At 44.6% G+C, this 20,853-nt stretch overlaps 1 protein-coding gene across 1 annotated transcript in view; it reads right to left on the reverse strand.

Moving 5' to 3' along the window:
- The window catches only part of LOC140731427 (uncharacterized), a 78,435-nt gene extending 57,805 nt beyond the window's left edge, over positions 1–20,630 (reverse strand). The window contains exons 1-3 of the mRNA XM_073052931.1: positions 20,555–20,630; positions 8,397–8,483; positions 4,289–4,423 (exon numbers count right to left, since the gene is read on the reverse strand). Coding sequence (XP_072909032.1) covers positions 4,289–4,423; positions 8,397–8,483; positions 20,555–20,627 — 295 coding nt within the window. The 5' untranslated portion in view covers positions 20,628–20,630. The remainder of the gene's footprint in view (positions 1–4,288; positions 4,424–8,396; positions 8,484–20,554) is intronic.
- Positions 20,631–20,853: the final 223 nt, after the last annotated feature.

Consider the following 20,853-nt stretch of genomic DNA (forward strand, 5'->3'; position numbering starts at 1 on the left):
TCTGCATGGATGTTTGACAAGGGTTCGCATGGGAGGTTAGTTGATAAGTTTTAGTGGCTTGGCATTCAGGATGAGGTAGTAAATTAGATTGGACATTGGCTTTGTGGGAGATGCCATGGAGTGGTAGGAGATGCTTGCCTCTCTGACTGGAGGCATTTGACCAGTGGAGTGCTGCAGGGATCACTATTGGGTCCATTGTTGTTTGTCGTCTATCTCAACAATCTGGGTGATAACGTGGTGAACTGGAACAGCAAATTTGTGGATGACACCAGGATTGGGGGTGTAGTGGACACTGAGGAAGACTGTCATGGCTTGCAGTGGGATCTGGACCAGCTGGAAAAGTGGCAGATCGAATTTAAAGCAGACAAGTGTGAGGTGCTGCACTTTGGTAGACCAACCAGGGCAGGTCTCACACAGTGAATGCTAGTACACTGAGGAGTGTGGTAGAACAAAGGAAAATGGGAATACAGGGCTATAATTCTTTGCATATGTTGTTCCCTTATTCAAGAAAGGGAATAGAGATAGCCCAGGAAATTATAGACCAGTGAGTCTTACTTCAGTGGTTGGTAAGTTGATGGAGAAGATCCTGAGAGGCAGGATTTATGAACATTTGGGAGGCATAATATGATTAGGAATAGTCAGCATGGTTTTGACCAAGTCAGGTTGTGCCTTACGAGCCTGATTGAATTTTTTGAGGATGTAATGAAACACATTGATGAGGGTAGAGCAGTAGATGTAGTGTATATGGATTTCAGCAAGGCATTTGACAAGGTACCCCATGCAAGGCTTATAGAGAAAGTAAGGAGGCATGGGATCCAAGGGGACATTGCTTTGTGGATCCAGAACTGGCTTGCCCGCAGAAGGCAAAGAGTGGTTGTAGATGGGTCATAATCTGCATGGAGGTTGGTCACCAGTGGAGTACCTCAGGGATCTGTTCTGGGACCCTTACTCTTTGTGATTTTTATAAGTGACCTGGATGAGGAAGTGGAGGGATGGGTTAGTAAGTTTGCTGATGACACAAAGGTTGTAGGTGTTGTGGATAGTGTGGAGGGTTGTCAGAGGTTACAGTGGGACATTGATAGGATGCAAAACTGGGCTGAGAAGTAGCAGATGGAGTTCAACCCAGATAAGTGTGAGGTAGTTCATTTTGGTAGATCAAATATGATAGCAGAATATAGTATTAATGGTAAGATTCTTGGCAGTGTGGAGGTTTAGAGGGATCTTGGGGTCTGAGTCCATAGGACACTCAAAGCTGCTACGCAGGTTGACTCTTTGTTTATGAAGGCATACGGTGCCTTCATCAATTGTGGGATTGAGTTCAGGAGCTGAGAGGTACTGTTGCAGCTATATAGGATCCTGGTCAGACCCCACTTGGAGTACTGTGCTCAGTTCTGGTCGCCTCACTATAGGAAGGACATGGAAACCATAGAAAGGTTGCAGAGGAGATTTATAAGATGTTGCCTGGATTGGGGAGCATGCCTTATGAGAATAAGTTGAGTGAACTTGGCCTTTTCTCCTTGGAGTGACAGAGGATGAGAGGTGACCTGATAGAGGTGTACAAGCTAATGAGAGGCATTCATTTTGTTGTCAGAGGTTTTTTCCCAGGGCTGAAATGGCTAACACGAGAGGGCACAGGTTTAAGGTGCTGGAGAGTAGGTACAGAGGAGATGTCAGGGGTAAGTCTTCTATGCAGAGAGTGGTGAGTTCGTGGAATGGGCTGCCAGCGATGGTGGTGGAGGCGGATACAGTAGGGTCTTTTAAGAGACTCCTGGAGAGGTACATGGAGCTTAAAAAAATAGAGGGCTATGGGTAATCCTAGGTAATTTCTGAGGTAAGGACATGTTCGGCACAGCTTTGTGGGCCGAAGGGCTTGAATTTTCTATGTTTCTAAGACTGGGAGGAGATTTGACAGAGGTATTGAAAATTATGAGGAGTATAGATAGGGAAAATGCAAACCGGTTTTTTCCACTGAGGTTGGATGGAATTACAACCAGAGGTCATGGGTTAAGGGTGAAAGGTGAGAAGTTTAAAGGCACCATGAGGGGAAACCTCTTCACTCAGAGGGTGGTGAGAGCGTGGAGTGAGTTGCCAGCACAAGTGGTGCATGTGAGCTCCATTTCAACATTTAAGAGAAGATTGGATAGGTACATGGATAGTAAGGGCTATTGTCCCAGAGCAGGTTGATGGGAATAGGCTGTTTAAATGGTTCAGCATGGACTAGATGGGCCGAAGGACCTGTTTCTGGGCTGTACTTCTCTATGACTCGACGAGCTAGCGACAGCCCACAAGTGTCATTATGTTCCTGGCACCAACATAGCACACCCATAACTTCCTAACCCTTACTAACACATACGTCTTTGGACTGTGGGAGGAAACCAGAGCACCCAGAGGAAACCCACGTGGTCACGGGCAGACTATAGAAACCCCTTACAGACGGCAGTGGGAATCGAACCCTGACCTACAGCCGGCAGTGTAACAGCATTACAGCAACCGCCGTGATACCCTGCTGAGCTCTCTCTGTCATAGGCTAATTCTGATTGCTGGAATGTACTTTCTCTCTCTCGTGAGCAAGCGGGCTGTTGAAGTGGAGATTACCTGCTCGTCAAAAGCCACTGCCCCAAGCAAGCGAGGGATCATTGCAGCCTCTCATGGGTGGGCATTTAGCTGATGACATCATGGTGCAGGTAGAGTGTTAAATCCGGGGGGCATGCAGAGAGCACCCGCTCGCTGTTGTTTCGGGCACATGCTGAAGTGTGTTGCCGTGAGAGAGGATCCCAGCGCATACTTTAAATAAGTATTTGTAACTGAGTGAAACGGTTACCGAATGCTTAGTGTCTGTCTTGCCCTGTCAATAAACAGTTAATATACTTACCAGTAGTGAGTATCCTCTGTACCCACTCATTGAACGCACCAAACCAAATTTCACACAATTTCACACCAAACCACAACTTCCTAATTCTCATCTACATCCCGTCTTTCTTTGTGCTTTCTTCTTGCTCACTTTCTCACTGGAGAGTAAATCGGTTAACATTATCAATCACTCCGTTAGGAGCAGTGAATAACAGGTCTATCGTTAAAAGATTTACACCTTATTCGTGACTTCTGAAGAATCTCTTGATCAATGTCACTGGGTCGAACAAAATCCAGAAGGGAGTTCAGGAGGAGAACGTGCAAACTCTGCAAAGACAGTGGCCGAAACACAGGGATCTGCACCTGTGTGCCAGTGGCAATATTTACAATGCCAATGTTAGCCTGTACCCACCACATCATTGGGTCACCCTGTACCCGACAGTCTGTCACCCTGTACCCGTCACTGTGACACCCTGTACCTGACAGTCGGTCACCCTGTACCCGTCACTGTGTCACCCTGTCCCTGACAGTCGGTCACCCTGTACCCGTCACTGTGTCACCCTGTCCCTGACAGTCGGTCACCCTGTACCCGTCACTGTGTCACCCTTTACTCCAGTTAAGGCAAAACTATGGATTTATATGCACGCACAAAACAATGCCAGAGAAGAGGTCCCAGATGAAGGCTCTGAGCCGAAACAAGGATGTTTATGGATGCTGTCTGAGCTGCTGAGCTCCTTGAACATTTTGTGTTTTCATCTCCCATGTTCGTGGAGTTATTGATCTAGAGATGCAGCGTGGAGTCTGGCTTTCTGGCCCTCCCCCCACCCTGAACAACCCTGACTGATTCCTAACCCAGTGACAGAACAAACTACAATGACCTGCCCTGGGGGAGCAAACTGGAGGATGCGGAGAAAGCCTAAACATTCTACAGGGAGAACGTACAGGGACTCCTTACAGAACAGTGCTGGAATTCAACTCCGCTCCGAGCTGTAATAGTGTCTCGCTAACCACTGGACTGCCACGGTGCCCTTTTGAAGTTAACATAAATCTCTTCATATAGATTCACTGTGACTCTTTGCTTGTTCACCGCTCACGTTGACTAAATCAAGCGTGGTAGTGTAGCAGCCATGGGCGGTAAAGCGCTATCCTAGCACCCTCTGTTAGGAGTTCGTACTTCCTCCCAGAACTGCGTGAGTTTCCTACGGGTGCTCCGGTTTCCTCTCACAATCTAAAGTAGGTTAAATGGTCGTTGTGAATTGTCCCATGATTAGGTTAGGGTTAAATCAGGGGGTTGTGCGGTTCGAAGGGCTGGAATGTTTGTTCTACACCCTATCTCCAAGTAAATGAAAAAATTGCTGAAAACATGAACAGCTGGAATTTGTGTCGCCGTTGCTATAGTGTACAACAAGGAGAAGTGGTTTCCCCGACACGTACTCACCATCCACACTGACGTTGGTGGTCAGCTTGAGGAACCAGTAGACGTCCTGATTGGCTAGGTAGGTGTTTGGGTAGTTGGGGCTCTGGACGAACGCTGAGTGGTAGGAACATTGACTGTCAGGCAAGCACAAGGGGACTAGAAGGGCAAACATAGCCAGTTAGAACAGGAACTATAGCAGTAATATGTGTCAATAACCTGATGTCAAACACAGATCGTTCCTCCCACCCGTGCCTGCCCTGCTGTTAAATAACTTCGTGGCACATCTGATTTTAACCAAATTCCAATCATTCATCATAAAGCACTACAGCACTGAAACATCTAGTCCCATTGCCCACCATACTCCTCCCACCCATGTGTCTATCCAAATTTCTCTTCAATACTGAAATTGAAATTGCATCCACCATCAGCGCTGGCAGCTCATTCCACACTCTCACCGCCCTCTGAGTGAAGAAGTTCCCCTCATGTTCCCCTCAAATATTTCACCTTTCACCCTTAATCTAGTCTCACCCAACCTCAGTGGAAAAGGCCTGCTTGCATTTACCCTATCTGTACCCCTCATGATTTTGTATACCTTTATTAAATCTCTCCTGAATCTCTTATGCTTCAGAGAATAAAATCCTAACTGTTCAACCTTTCCCTACAATGCAGGTCCTCAAGTCCCAGAAACATCCTTATCATATATCATATAAATCATATAACAATCACAGCACGGAAACAGGCCATCTCGGCCCTCCTAGTCCGTGCCGAACTCTTAATCTCACCTAGTCCCACCTACCCGCACTCAGCCCATAACCCTCCACTCCTTTCCTGTCCATATACCTATCCAATTTTACCTTAAATGACACAACTGAACTGGCCTCTACTACTTCTACAGGAAGCTCATTCCACACAGCTATCACTCTCTGAGTAAAGAAATACCCCCTCGTGTTTCCCTTAAACTTTTGCCCCCCAACTCTCAAATCATGTCCTCTCGTTTGAATCTCCCCTACTCTCAATGGAAACAGCCTATTCACGTCAACTCTATCTATCCCTCTCAAAATTTTAAATACCTCGATCAAATCCCCCCTCAACCTTCTATGCTCCAATGAATAGAGACCTAACTTGTTCAACCTTTCTCTGTAACTTAAGTGCTGAAACCCAGGTAACATCCTAGTAAATCGTCTCTGCACTCTCTCTAATTTATTGATATCTTTCCTATAATTCAGTGACCAGAACTGTACACAATATTCCAAATTTGGCCTTACCAATGCCTTGTACAATTTTAACATTACATCACAATTTTTGTACTCAATGCTCTGATTTATAAAGGCCAGCGTTCCAAAAGCCTTCTTCACCACCCTATCTACATGAGACTCCACCTTCAGGGAACTATGCACTGTTATTCCTAGATCTCTCTGTTCCACTGCATTCCTCAATGCCCTACCATTTACCCTGTATGTTCTATTTGGATTATTCCTGCCAAAATGTAGAACCTCACTCTTCTCAGCATTAAACTCCATCTGCCAACATTCAGCCCATTCTTCTAACCGGCATAAATCTCCCTGCAAGCTCTGAAAACCCACCTCATTATCCACAACACCTCCTACCTTAGTATCATCAGCATACTTACTAATCCAATTTACCACCCCATCATCCAGATCATTCATGTATATTACAAACAACATTGGGCCCAAAACAGATCCCTGAGGCACCCTGCTAGTCACCGGCCTCCATCCCGATAAACAATTATCCACCAGTACTCTCTGGCATCTCCCATCTAGACACTGTTGAATCCATTTTATTACTCCAGCATTAATACCTAACGACTGAACCTTCTTAACTAACCTTCCATGTGGAACTTTGTCAAAGGCCTTGCTGAAGTCCATATAGACTACATCCACTGCCTTACCCTCGTCAACATTCCTCGTAACTTCTTCAAAAAATTCAATAAGGTTTGTCAAACATGACCTTCCACACACAAATCCATGCTGGCTACTCCTAATCAGATCCTGTCTATCCAGATAATTATAAATACTATCTCTAAGAATACTTTCCATTAATTTACCCACCACTAATGTCAAACTGACAGGTCTATAATTGCTAGGCTTACTTCTAGAACCCTTTTTAAACAATGGAACCACATGAGCAATACGCCAATCCTCCGGCACAATCCCCGTTTCTAATGACATCTGAAAGATCTCCGTCAGAGCTCCTGCTATCTCTACACAAACTTTCCTCAAGGTCCTGGGGATTATCCTGTTAGGACCTGGAGATTTATCCACTTTTAAATTTCTTAAAAGCACCAGTACTTCCACCTCTTTAATTGTCATAGGTTCCATAACTTCCTTACTTGTTTCCCACACCTTACACAATTCAATATCCTTCTCCTTAGTGAATACCGAAGAGAAGAAATTGTTCAAAATCTCTCCCATCTCCCTCGGCTCCACACATAGCTGACCACCCGGATTCTCTAAGGGACCAATTTTATCCCTCACTATCCTCTTGCTTTTAATATAACTGTAGAAACCTTTTGGATTTATTTTCACCTTACTTGCCAAAGCAACCTCGTATCTTCTTTTAGCTTTTCTAATCTCTTTCTTAAGATTCCTTTTACATTCTTTATATTCCTTGAGCAATTCCTTTACTCCATGCTGCCTATATCTATTGTAGACATCCCTCTTTTTCTGAACCAAGTTTCTAATATCCCTTGAAAACCGTGGCGCTTTCAAACCTTTAACCTTTCCTTTCAACCTAACAGGAACATAAAGATTCTGTACCCTCATAATTTCACCCTTAAATGACCTCCATTTCTCTATTACATCCTTCCCATAAAACAACTTGACCCAATCCACTCTCTCTAAATCCCTTCGCATCTCCTCAAAGTTAGCCTTTCTCCAATCAAAAAGCTCAACTCTAGGTCCAGTCCTGTCCTTCTCCATAATTATATTGAAGCTAATGCTATTGTGATCACTGGACCCGAAGTGCTCCCCAGCACATACATCTGTCAGACATAAATTTTGTCTCTACACTTTCAATCTTATTTACATCTTTCCAGTAGGTAGGTGACCAAAACTGCACACAATACTCCAAATTAGGCCTCACCCACATCTTATACAACTTCAACATAACATCCCAAATCCAGTACTCAATGTTTTGATCCGTGAAGGCCACAAAAGCTCTCTTTGTGATCCCATCCACCTATGACGCCATTTTGAGGGAATTGTGCATCTGCATTCCCAGATCCCTCTGTTCTACTCCTCAGTTCACTGTGTAAGTCCTAACTGCTTTGTCCCCCAGAGTGCAACACTTCACACTTGTCCACTTCAGATTCCATCCGTCATTTTTCAGCCCATTCCCCCCCACCTTAAAAACACTCAAAGACTCTGCACCCACCCCTGTTTATAAAAGGGAATTACAAAGACTCACTGCTCAGAGAAGCAGGGAGAAATCTTCTGCCTATGCAACCTATCAGGACCTTTTAGGACATTTATCAAACGCAAAGAAAATTTATTCTGAAGGTTCATAAGGTATATGTCACCACATTCTACCTTGAGATTCAGTTTCTTGCAGGCCTTTACAGGAAAATAAAGAATTACAACTGGATTTAAGAGAAGGTGTACATAAAGACCATAAGACATAGGAGCAGAATTAGGCTATTTGGCCGATCAAGTCTGCTCCACCATTCCATCATGGCTGATTTATTATCTCTCTGAATACCATTCTCCTGCCTTCTCCCGTACGCTCTGATGCTCTTACTAATTGAGAACCTATCAACTTCTGCTTTAAATAAACCCAATGATTTTGCCTTCACAGCCAGTTGTTGCAGTGAATTCCACAGATTCACCGCCCTCCAGCTAAGTAAGTTACTTCTAATTTCCGTTAACATTGACTATATCACAGTACAGGCCCTTCAGCCCACGATGTCGTGCCCACCTTTTAACCAACTCTAAGATCAATCCCGCCTACGTAACCCCCAATTGTTCCATTGTAAAGGGATATCCTTGTCTTCTGATTGTGGTGAAGTGCTCTATGATTCTATGACTCTGTACTGAATGATAAGTGATGGCAAGATGTGGCCTGGGAATGTGCACGGTTCTTTGATTTAAAACACTGAGATGTATGTTCCTACCTGTACAGTTCTGGACATCTTGATTCTCAACCGAGTCTCCATCGAAGCCCTTGTACACAGGTTGAGGGATCTTCACACCAGTGACACCTATCAGAAGGTTAGAGATGACTGCACAGCTCCACATGGCAACACAGACTGGGAGCTGATCTATGACTTTTCAAAAAGGGTTTGATGGTCAACTATGTACAATTCCTGGGTGTCACCATTTCTGAAGATCTAGTCTGGGCCCCACATATTGGTGCAATTACAAAGAATCACAGTGGCAATGCTTCATTAGGAGGTTGAGGAGGCTATCAAGCTCTGCCTTAGAAACACCCAACAACCCGGTCTCCACAGCTGCCTGTGGTAACAGATTCTACAAATTCACCACCCTCTGGCTAAAGAAATGTATCCACATCTTTGTTTTAAATGGACGCCCCTCTATCCTGAGGCTGTGCCCTCTTGTCGTAGACTCCCCACCATGGGAAACATCCTTTCCACATCTACTCTGTCTAGGCCTTTCAACATTCAGGAGGTTTCAATGAGATCCCTTCCCCCCCCCCCCCCCCCCATCCTTCTAAATTCTAGTGAGTACAGATCCAGAACTATCAAATGTTCCTCGTATGATAACCCTTTCATTCCTGGAATCATCCTTGTGAACCTCCTCTGGACCCTCTCCAATGCCAGCACATCTTTTCTAAGATGAGGAGCCCAAAACTGTTCACAATACTCAAGGTGAGGCCTCACCAGTGCCTTATAAAGCCTCAGCATCACATCCTTGCTCTTGTATTCTAGACCTCTTGAAATGAATGCTAAAATGGCATTTACCTTCCTCACCACTGACTCTACCTGCAAGTTAACCTTTAGGGTGTTCTGCACAAGGACTCCCAAGTCCCTTTGCATCTCAGCTTTTTGGATTTTCTCACCCATTTAGAAAATAGTCTGCACAATTGTTTCTACTACCAATGTGCGTGACCATGTATTTTCTAAACATTGTATTTCATTTGCCACTTTCTTGCCCATACTCCTTATCTGTCTAAGTCCTACTATCATCCTACCTATTTCCTCAACACTACCTGCCCCTCCATCGATCTAGTTATCATCTGCAAACTTGGCAACAAAGCCATCTATTCCATCATCTAAATATTTGATATCTAGCATAAAAGAAGTGGTCCCAACACCGACCCAGGCGGAACACCACTAGTCACTGGCAGCCAACCAGAAAAGGATCCTTTTATTCCCACTCGTTGCCTTTGACCAATCAGCCAATGCTCTAACCATGCCAGTAACTTTCCTGTAATACCATGGGCTCTTAACTTGGTAAGCAGCCTCATGTGTGTTCCTTGTCAAAGGCCTTCTGGAATTCCAACTATATAACATCTATTGCATCTCCTTTATCTATCCTACTTGTAATCTCCTCAAAGAATTCCAACAGGTTTGTCAGGCAGGATTTTCCTTTAAGGAAACCATCAGACTTTGTACTATCTTGTCCTGTGGCTCCAACTACTCCATCACTTCATCCTTAACGATTGACTCCAACAACTTCCCAACCACTGAGGTCAGGCTAACTGGTCTATAATTTCCTTTCTGCTGCCTTCCTCCTTTCCTAAAGAGTGGAGTGACATTTGCCATTTTCCAGTCCTCTGGCACCATGTCAGAGTTCAATGATTTTGAAATATCATTACTAATGCCTCCACAATCTCTACTGCTACCTCTTTCAGAAGCCTTGGGTGCAGTTCCTCTGGTCCAGGTGACTTATGTACCTTTAGATCTTTCAGCTTTTTGAGCACCTTCTCCCTTGTAACAGTAACTGCACTCACTTCTCTTCCCTCACATCCTTCAACAACAGGCACACTGCTAGTGTCTTCCACAGTGAAGACTGATGCAAAATACTCATTTAGTTCCTCTGCCATTTCCTTGTCTTCCGTTATTAATCTCTCTGGCCTCATTTTCTAGTGGTCCTATATCCACTCTCATCTCTCTTTTATTTTTTCTATACGTGAAAATACTTTTACTATCCACTTTGATATTGTTTGCTAGCTTGCTTTCATATTTCATCCTTTTCTTCCTAATGATTATTTTAGTTGTTCTCTGTAGGTTTTTAAAAGCTTCCCAATCCTCTGTCTTCCTGCTATTTTTGCTTTGTTGTGTGCCCTCTCTTTTGCTTTTACATTAGCTTTGACTTCCCTCGTCAGTCACAGTTGTACTTCATTTTTGGAATACATCTGTCCTGCACCTTCCTGTTTTTACCCAGAAACGCACGTCATTGCTGCTCTGTTGTCACGCCTGCCAGCATTTCCTCCCAATTTACTTTGGCCAGCTCCTCTCTCATACCACTGGAATTTGCTTGACCCCACTGAATTACTGCTATGTCAGACTTTACTTTCACCCTACCAAATTTCAAACCCATCCTGGCAACCACTCCTCTTTCAGATATGCAAACATTTGGAAATTCCGAGATTGATTAAGCAGAGGTATTGTAGTTTTGTGTCTAGATGATCAGGATAGGACTTTCACAATGCATGGCAGAACCATGGGGAGTGTTATAAGACCATAAGATATGGGAGCAGAAGTAGGCCATTCGGCCCATCAATTCTGCTCCGCCATTCAATCATGGCTGTTTCCAATTCTTCCAGTCATCCTCACTCCCCTGCTTTCACCCCATACCCTTTGATGCCCTGGATAATCAAGAACCTATCTATCTCTGTACTTAAGGCCTCCACAGCTGCTCTTGGCAACAAATTCCACAGAATTACCACCCTCTGACTAAAGTAATTTCTTCGCATCTCAGTTCTAAAAAGACGTCCTTAATACTGAAGTCGTGTCCTCTTGTCCTAGAATCCCCAGCCACGGGAAATAACTTTGCCGTATCTAATCTGTTGAGGCCTTTTAACGTTCAGAATATTTCTATCAGATCTCCCCTCATTCTCCTAAACTCCAGGGAATACAGCCCAAGAGCTGCCAGATGTTCCTCATACAGTAACCCTTTCATTCCTGGAATATTTCTTGTGGATCATCTCTCTTCCCATCTAAATAATAGTCTGCCCATTTATTTCTTTCACCAAAGTGCATGACCACACACTTTCCAATATTGTATTTCATTTGCCACTTCTTTGCCCCTAAACTATCAAAGTCACTCTGCAGGCTCTCTGTTTCCTCAACACTACCCACTCCTCCACCTATCTTTGTATCATTAGCAAATTTAGCCACAAATCCATTAATACTGTTGTCCAAATCATTGACATACAGCGTAAAAAGCAGCGGTCCCAACACCAACCCCTGTGGACTGGCTGCTGGTAACCAGCACTGGTAACCAGCAGCCAGCCAGAATAGGATCCCTTTATTCCTACTCTCTGTTTTCTGCTGATCAGCCAATGCTCCACCCAGGCTAGTAACTTCCCTGTAATTCCATGGGCTCTTAACTTACTAAGCAGCCTCAAGTGCGGCACCTTGTCAAAAGCCTTCTGAAAATCCAAGTACACCACATCTACTACATCTCCTCTGTTTACTCTGCTTGTAATTTCCTCAAAGAATTGCAGTAGGTTAGTCAGGCAGGATGTTCCTTTCAGGAAACCATGCTGGCTTTGGCCTATCTTGTCATGTGCCTCCAGGTACCCCATAATCTCATCCCTAACTATCAATTCCAACACCTTCCCAACCACCGATGTCAGGCTAACGGGTCTGTAGTTTCCTTTCTGCTGCCTCCCACCCTCTTAAATAGCTGAGTAACAGTTGCAATTTTCCAGTCATCCGGCACAAATGCCAGAATCTATTGATTCTTGAAAGATCATCATTAATGCCTTTGCATTCCCTCCAGATACTTCCTTCAGAACCAGACGGTGTATTCCATCAGGTACAGGAGATTTAGTCACCCTCAGACCATTCCTGAGCACCTTCTCAGTCGTAGTTTTCTCTGCACGTACGTCACTTCCCTGATACTCTTGAATGTCCAGTATACTGCAGATGTTTTTCACTGTGAAGGCTGATGCAAAATATGTATTCAATTCCTCTGCCATTGCAATATCTCCAGCGTCATTTTGTATTGGTCCTATATCTACCCTCGATTCTCTTTTACCCTTTATATACTTTAAAAAGCTTTTAGTATCTTCTTTGATATTAGTCGCCAGCTTCCTCTCATTATTCATCTTTTCCTTCTGAATGACCTTCTTAGTATCCTTCTGCAAGTTTTTAAAAGCTTCCCAATCCTCTACCTTCCCACTAGCTCTGGTTTCCTTGTATGCCCCCTCTTTTGCTTTTACTTTGGCTCTGACTTCACTTGTCAGCCATGGTAGTGTCCTTCTTCCCTTTGAAAATTTCTTCTTATTTGGAATTAATCTGTCTTGCACTTCCCTCATTTTTTGCAGGAACTCCAGGCATTGCTGTTCTGCTGTCTTTTCTGCAAATGTCTCTTTCCAGTCAACTTTGGCCAGTTCCCCTCTCATGCAATTATAATTTTCTTTATTCCACTGAAATACTGACATATTGGATTTGATTTTCTCCCTCTCAGATCTCAGTGTGAACTCGACCATATTGTGATCACTGTTCCCTAAGGGTTCCTTGACCTTAAGCTCTCTTATCACCTCTGGATCATTGCACAGCACCCAATCCAGCACAGCCGATCCCCTAGTGGGCTCAACAACAAGCTGTTCTAAAAAGCCATCCCTTAGACATTCTACAAATTCTCTCTCTTGAGGTCCAGTACTAACCTGGTTTTCCCAATCCACTTTCATGTTAAGATCTCCAATGATTATCATGACGTTACCTTTCTGACACGCCTTTTCTATCTCCTGCTGTAATTTGTAAACCACATCCCAGCTGCTGTTTGGAGGCCTGTGTACAACTGCCATTAGGGTCCATTTACCCTTGCCATTTCTTAACTCAACCCATAGAGACTCTACACTTTCTGATCCTATGTCATCGCCTTCCAATGATTTAATATTATTTCTTATACACAGAGCCACACCACCCCTTCTGCCTACTAACTTATCTTTCCAATACACCGTTTATCCTTGGACGTACAGCTCCCAATGGCAGCCATCCTTTAGCCAAGTTTCAGAGATGGCCACAATGTCATACTTGCCGATCTGTAGCCGAATTTCAAGATTGTCCATTTTATTCCTTATGCTGCGTGCATTCAAATACAACACTCTCAGTCCAGTATTTGTTGCTTTCTGTTTCAACTGCACCACGCCTCTATTGCCCTGTAACACATGCCACTGGCTTTGATTAAGCCTCATCTTCTGCCTGTTCTTTCTATAATCTTTGTTGCACGCTATCTTTTGATTTATTTCTGTTTTCCCCTTCCTCAGCCCTATCACTCCAGTTCCCATCCCCCTGCCAAATTAGTTTAAACCCCCTGTAACAGCCCTATCAAACCTGCCTGCTAGGATATTGGACCTGTTTGGGTTCAGGTGTAACCCATCCTTTTTGTACAGGTCGTACCTCCCCCAGAAGAGGCCCCAATGATCCAGGAATCTGAATCCCTGCTCCCTACACCAGTCTCTCAGCCACACATTAATATGCCTGATCATGCTATTCTTGCACTCGCTAGCACGTGACACAGGCAGCAAACCCGAGATGTCTACCCTGGAGGTCCTGCTTTTCAGCTTCCTACCTAACTCTCTGAATTCTCTCTTCAGGACCTCCTCCCTTTTTCTGCCTATGTCATTGGTACCAACGTGTACCAAGACTTCCAGCTGTTCACCCTCTCCCTTCAGAATACTCTGCACCCGATCTGAGACCTCCCGTACCCTGGCACCACACCATGCGGGTATCTCCATCAGGCTGACAGAACTTCCTGTCTGTTCCTCTCACTATGGAACCCCCTATGACTACCATATTCCTCATCTTCTTCTTTCCCTTCTGCACCACGGAACCAGGCTCAGGGCCAGAGACCCGATTGCCGTGGCCGTCCTCTGTCAGGTCATCCCCCTCAACGGCATCCAAAACGAGGTAACGATTACTGAGGGAGATGGCCACAGGAGTGCCCTCTACAATCTGAGCTTCCCTGACCATCACCCACTTGTCTAACTCCTGCAGCCTCAGGGAGACATAGCTATCAAGCAGTGGAATCTTGAGCACATGGTTCCCTGAAGACGATGTTGCCGATGGACAGGGTACAAAGAGGCCTGTAGGCATGCTGGCCTTCATCAGTCCTAACAAGTCAATGGACCTGTGGGAGGTTTTCCAATCCCCTCCTGCGCTGGCAGGCTGCTCATTCAGTGACCCTTAGAACCTTAGACCACAAGAAAATCGAATCAGCTTTGCTGCTCGTGCCTGTCTTCACCTTTCAACACTACCTTAATACATCAGTGCTCGGCTTCAAAGCTTCCTCTGTGCCAGGTCACCTCAAACCCCCAGTCCTTCTGGAACCCACTCTAAAACACTACTCAAGAACTACTTCAAGAAGCAACATCCATCAGCAAAGGTCCCCAGCATCCGGGCCATGTCATCTTCTCGCACCTACCATCGGGCAGGAGATACAAAGGCCTGAAGTCCCGCACCACCAGGTCCAACATCCCTTCAGCCACCAGTCCAGCAACACTCTGACCACTTTATACTACAATAGACCTTTTGCTTGTTCTAATTCTGACCTTTCTTGTAAACGCCGTGCATAATTTATGTTTAATCTGGCTTTTCTCTTGTGAATGCCGCCTATTGGCTTGCGTCCATGTGTAGCTGTGATGCTGTGGTAAGTGCATTTTTTATTGCACCCATGTCTACGTGGACTTGCAGAGATGACAGCAAACGCAACTTTGATGCTTTTGGATTTCTAATAATCCGGTGATTGATCGGAGAACTCAGGATTCACCGCCCTCTCTGAGAAGGAATTTCTGCATAGCCAAATTTACATGACCATCCCTTTTCCTGACAACTAAGTCCCCGTGCTTGACACACTCCCACAAAAAGATAAACTTTATTTGTCACCTGGAACATATGGCATTTGTGTGGAACTTACAAGCTCCTCACAGTAGCAGTGGGTATTGAACCCAAATCAGTGATGCATGGCAGTGTAAAGCATTTTGCTAACCACTACAATACTGTGCCATCCTACAACAAGACAACAGCAGAAAACTGATAAAACCCAACAGCCTGTGGGTACAGCACCAGCACAATGCCACTGTGCCACTTTGCTGTTGATGAATACAACGCCCCAACATTCTTCTGTTATACACTGTCACAACACGGATTCGGCAGCGCAGCAGATTTGGCAATTGCACTCGTGAATGTGCGTGTGTCAGTTAATTATTATTTCATTGTGATAGTATTTAACTCTAGTCCTTCCATCATAGTGTTTGTCGAGAATTGGACCCACTTGCCTGAGAAATCCGTCTGTCAACTGACTCTGAAGACTAGCAGTATTTGTTTCATATTTAGTTATTCCTTTCAGCCGCAGTGTAGGCTTCACTTTCCGTTTGAGAGTTTCACTTAACGGCCCTGTTTGGCCTAGTGTTTATTGTTTCCTTTTCCCTCTAACTCTGTTCGCATTAAAGTCTGTGAACTATCGGCCCACTTCAGTGTCTCTCACTCTGCACTTGGGCCATATCCGAACCCGGTGAGATAACCCTTTAGAACATAGAACATAAAACGGCACAGTACAGGCTCCTCAGCACACAATATTGTGCCAACCTTTTAACCTACTCTGAGCTCAATCCCTCTAACATAGCCCTCTATTTTTCTTTCATCCATGTGCCTATCTATGGGAGTCTTAAACATCCCTAATGTATCTGCCTCTATCACCACCCCTGGCAGGGGGTTCTATGCACCCACCACTCTATGTAAAAAACTTACCTCTGACATCCTGACTATACTTTCATCCAATCACCTTCAAGATATGTCCCCTTATATTAGCCATTTCTACCCTGGGGAAAAGTCTCTGACAGTCCACTCTATCTCTGCCTCTTATCATCTCACACTCCTCTATCAAGTCACCTCTCATCCTTCTTCACTCCAGAAAGTAGCTCACTCACCCTTTCCTCATAGGACATACTCTCCAATTGAGGCAGCGTGGTCTGGATTGGAGGGCATTGGTGCTGAACAAGATGGGATCCATCCCCGAGTGAGTTTGGTTGGGAGGTGAGTTCAGACTGTGGGGGTAGGGTGTGCAGTGATTATCTATCCCTCCCCTCACACCTTCTGCTTGAAGTTCTTCCACACCAGGAGATCCAGGACAGGATGCGAGCCCTTTCCCCATCCACGGTGACCATCTGCAGCCTGCTCCCCGCCCTCTGCCTGGTGCTGTCACTCGGTGTGCTGGCCGTGTGTAACTGGAGATACAAGCGGTGAGTGAGGAGTGCACTACCTGTCCGAGGGGCAGGGACCAGCACGGCAGGGAGCAGGTCCGTTGTCCATCCCTGACGCGGGAGCAGATGGGGTTCCCCATGAGAATCTGTCCACTCGATCTACACCTCTTATCATCCTGTACACTTTGATCAAATTAATAGGAACTGTAAATACAGTCAGTGGGCACGATGATGTTCACTGGTACACCTGCTTGTTAATGCAAATATCTAATCAGCCAATCATGTGTCAGCAACTCAAAGCATAAAAGCACGCAGACATGGTCAAGAGGTTCAGTTGTTGTTCAGACCAAACATCAGAATGGGGAAGAAATGTAATTTAAGTGACTTTCACCATGGAATGATCATGTGGATAGTCAGAGGCTTTTCCCCAGGGCTGAAATGGCTAGCACGAGAGGGCACAGGTTTAAGGTGCTGGGGAGTAGGTACAGAGGAGATGTCAGGGGTAAGTTTTTTACGCAGACAGTGGTGAGTGCGTGGAATAGGCTACCGGCAATAGTGGTGGAGGCGGATACGATAGGGTCTTTTAAGAGACACCTGGATAGGTACGTGGAGCTCAGACAAATAGAGGGCTATGGATAACCCTAGATAATTTCTAAGGTAAGGACATGTTCAGCACAGCTTTGTGGGCTGAAGGGCCTGTATTGTGCTGTAAATTTTCTATGTTTCTATGCTTCTATGAATGATTGTTGGTGCCAGACAAGGTGGTTTGAGTATCTCAGAAACTGCTGATCTACTGGAATTTTCACACACAACAGTCCAGAGTTTACAGAGAATGGTGTGAAAAACAAAAATAAACATCCAGTGAGCAGCAGCTCAGTGGGTGAAAATGCCTTGTTACTGAGAGAGGTCAGAGGAGAATGGCCAGACTGGTTCAAGCTGACAGGAAGGAGACAGTGACTCAAATACCCACACGTTACATCAGTGGCGTGCAGGAGAGCATCGCTCAACATGCACAACATGTCGAACCTTGAAGTGGACGGGCTACAGCAACAGAAGATCACGAACATACACCTTGTGGCCATTTTATTAGGTACTGGAGCTACCGAATAAAGTGGCCCCTTTGTGTAGTTCAAAGTAAATTTACTATCAAGGTACATATATGTCACCATGTACCAACCTGAGATTCATTTTTTTGCGGTCATTCACATTAGAACAAAAAAAAACCACAAAAGAATCAATAACACACAAAGAAAGATAAACAAGCAACCAATGCATAAAAGACAAACTGTGCAAATAAAATGAATAAACACTTCTTGGACTTTCTGCTGGGGACAGGTATCCATTTTAACTGACGTTTCAATGACAAACTTTGCCATCTTCATCAGGGATGATGCCTGAGCATGCCTGCTCTAGTGGTATATATACCCCTGTCGTCCACCCCTCCAGACAGGTTAGTCCTCAACAATGTAAGAAATTGATAATAATAATAGAAAGCGATCGAGAAAAGTTGCAAAGAAAATTAAGAAATGAAATGACAAATTTTAGAGAACACTATGTACACTTGAAAGCATTTAGGTTAACACTACCTAGGGCAGAAGGAGGAAGACAAATAACAAACATAAATAATCCACACAACTATCAGATAAAACATTGTAGGATATACAGGTGTCCTGCTTCCCCCCGCCTTTACAAAAGTAGAGCGTTCCTATGAAACCTTTCTTAGCCAAAATAGCGTAAGGCAAAGAATCATTAATTTATATGGGAAAAATTTTCTTAAAAGCAAAAATCCTCTTTGTAATGTGAGAACAGATTACTAATGTAGGTCTTTTGTAAAAGCGAAGTGGCATAAAGCAAATATTATTAAAGCGAGGGACACCTGTATTCCCGTCAGTGAAAACAGGATCCAGCACTCAGTATGAGCATATGCAATTTTGACAGCCTTAAAGCACAATGAAGAAATTATCACTACAGAAGGACAAGTTGACCAATGCAAGAGAAGGACCTTCCATGGAAGACATCCCCACAATGTGAGCAGACTAGATGTTGACAAGGAAGCATTGAACGCCAGGCTCAGAGTCGGAGACCTTGTCCCAGACACAGAGGGGTTCCTTGTGGCAACACAGGACCAGGTGATTAACACAAAAAAAATCAAAAATACATAATAAAAGACCAACCAATTCTAGACAATAAATGCAGAAAATGCTAAGAGAAACTAGAAACAATCCAACACATTACAGGATCCTGCAGCGGTTTAACTCAATCTGATTACTTACTCAGGCACAATCGAGTAGCAAACATCACTCACCAAAATCTTGCTTTGAAATACAAACTCATAAAAGAAATCATACCTTACTATAACTACAAGCGTGATCCACTTTTAGAGTCAGAGTCCTGCAAATTATATTATGGCCAATCCATTATTACAGATAGGACAATCCATAATAACTGTCTGGATATAATATTACAGGATAAACAAGCAAGAAGAACATTCTTAATAAATGTAGCTGTTCCAAACACACCTAACGTACAGAAATCAATGTGAAAAACACCAGAAGTATGCCGAGTTTAAAGAGGAAATTGAAACATGAACAGGGTATACATTGTCCCGACAGTGATATCTACAACTGGTATCATCCCAAAGGCACTACACAATCGCATTAAACAATTAGGCCTACACACCAATATTTAAGTAAATCTTCAGAAAGCCCCAATACTAAACACCACTAGAATAGTCTAAAAGTTCCTAGCGATTGAGAAATGAGCAGGCTTGGTTATATCTGTACATCAGGCTTTACCAGCTTCAGCTGAGAGAAAATAAAGTTCAAAGTTCAAAGTACATTTATTTTTGAGGTATTTATATTTATACAAACCTTGAGATTTGTCTCCTTACAGGAAGCCACTAAACAAAGAAACTGAAAAGAACCCACTAAGAAAAAAGAGATTTTGAGCTTCTCTCTCAAACACCCGACGTGCAGAGAGAGAAAAAGCACATTATGCAAACAATAAATGCAGGCAGATAGAAGTCTGAACAGAAGTCCACAAAGAAGGTCTGTCTAGCGCAGAGCGGATCAGCGAGCTGATCCAGCCTGTTCCTCATCTCAGAAGCCGACACCCTGACCTTTTCAATCAACCCAGTGCCTAAACAGCCATCCAGCCATGAGCCTGGGCCACATCCCCTAAATATGGCCTGTATCTGACCTTTCCGATTTGACCCAGTGCTTAAATTGTCATGCAATAATAATCAGATATGTAAATCTATATTTGCACTGTCGATCCTTGAAGTGGACGGACTGCAGCAGTGGAAAACTCGAGACATACACTCAGTAGTAACTTTATTAGGTACAGGAGGAATCTCAATTAGAGCAATCACCATTCTTCTTCAGCCCTAGCCTCATCATGGTACTCCTCTCCTTCATTTGCTTCTTCACCCCACTGTGTTTTTATGTTCAGTCTGTTTCACTCACCCTAGGTGAAGTCACCCATTCACCTTGTCAGGCAAAGTCACCCACTCACCCTGTCGGGTGAGGTCACTCGTTCACCCTGTCGGTCGAGGTCACCCGTTCACCCTGTCGGGTGTGGTCACCCACTCACCCTGTCGGGTGAGGTCACCCGTTCACCCTATCAGGTGTGGTCACCCACTCACCCTGTCGGTCGAGGTCACCCGTTCACCCTGTTGGGTGTGGTCACCCACTCACCCTGTCGGGTGAGGTCACCCGTTCACCCTATCAGGTGTGGTCACCCACTCACCTTGTCGGGTGAGGTCACCCGTTCACCCTATCAGGTGTGGTCACCCACTCACCCCGTCGGGTGAAGTCACCCGTTCACCCCTCTGCAGCTCACCCATCCCTTCAGTGGCTCAAGTTTTGGAGACAGAAACTGGGCAGCGACAGAGAGTGAGATGGAAGTTAGAAGAGAAGCTGTCGACTGTTTCTTTACCTTGAGTGAACGTAGGCAGCCAAAGGTACGCAGTGAACTGGCACACAGCACCGAGGTTGAACACAGTCTCCATCTCCTCTCTCCATCTTCAGCCTGTGAATCTGGCTATATTTAAACCCCAGTCCACAGCTGCGCTTCCCTTATCTCCTAGAAATACCTCAGTGACACACTAAATAAATAGACCTCTCAGTTTATTCTCTCAAATGTCAGCCTTTGAACACAGATCTGTACACCGTCTCTGGTTATGATAACACAGGCAGCAATGGCTCCAGTGGCCTGGGATCTGACGTAGCTGTGTT

The sequence above is a fragment of the Hemitrygon akajei genome, chromosome 8 (genome assembly GCF_048418815.1).
Source record: "Hemitrygon akajei chromosome 8, sHemAka1.3, whole genome shotgun sequence".
Lineage (NCBI taxonomy): Eukaryota > Metazoa > Chordata > Chondrichthyes > Myliobatiformes > Dasyatidae > Hemitrygon > Hemitrygon akajei.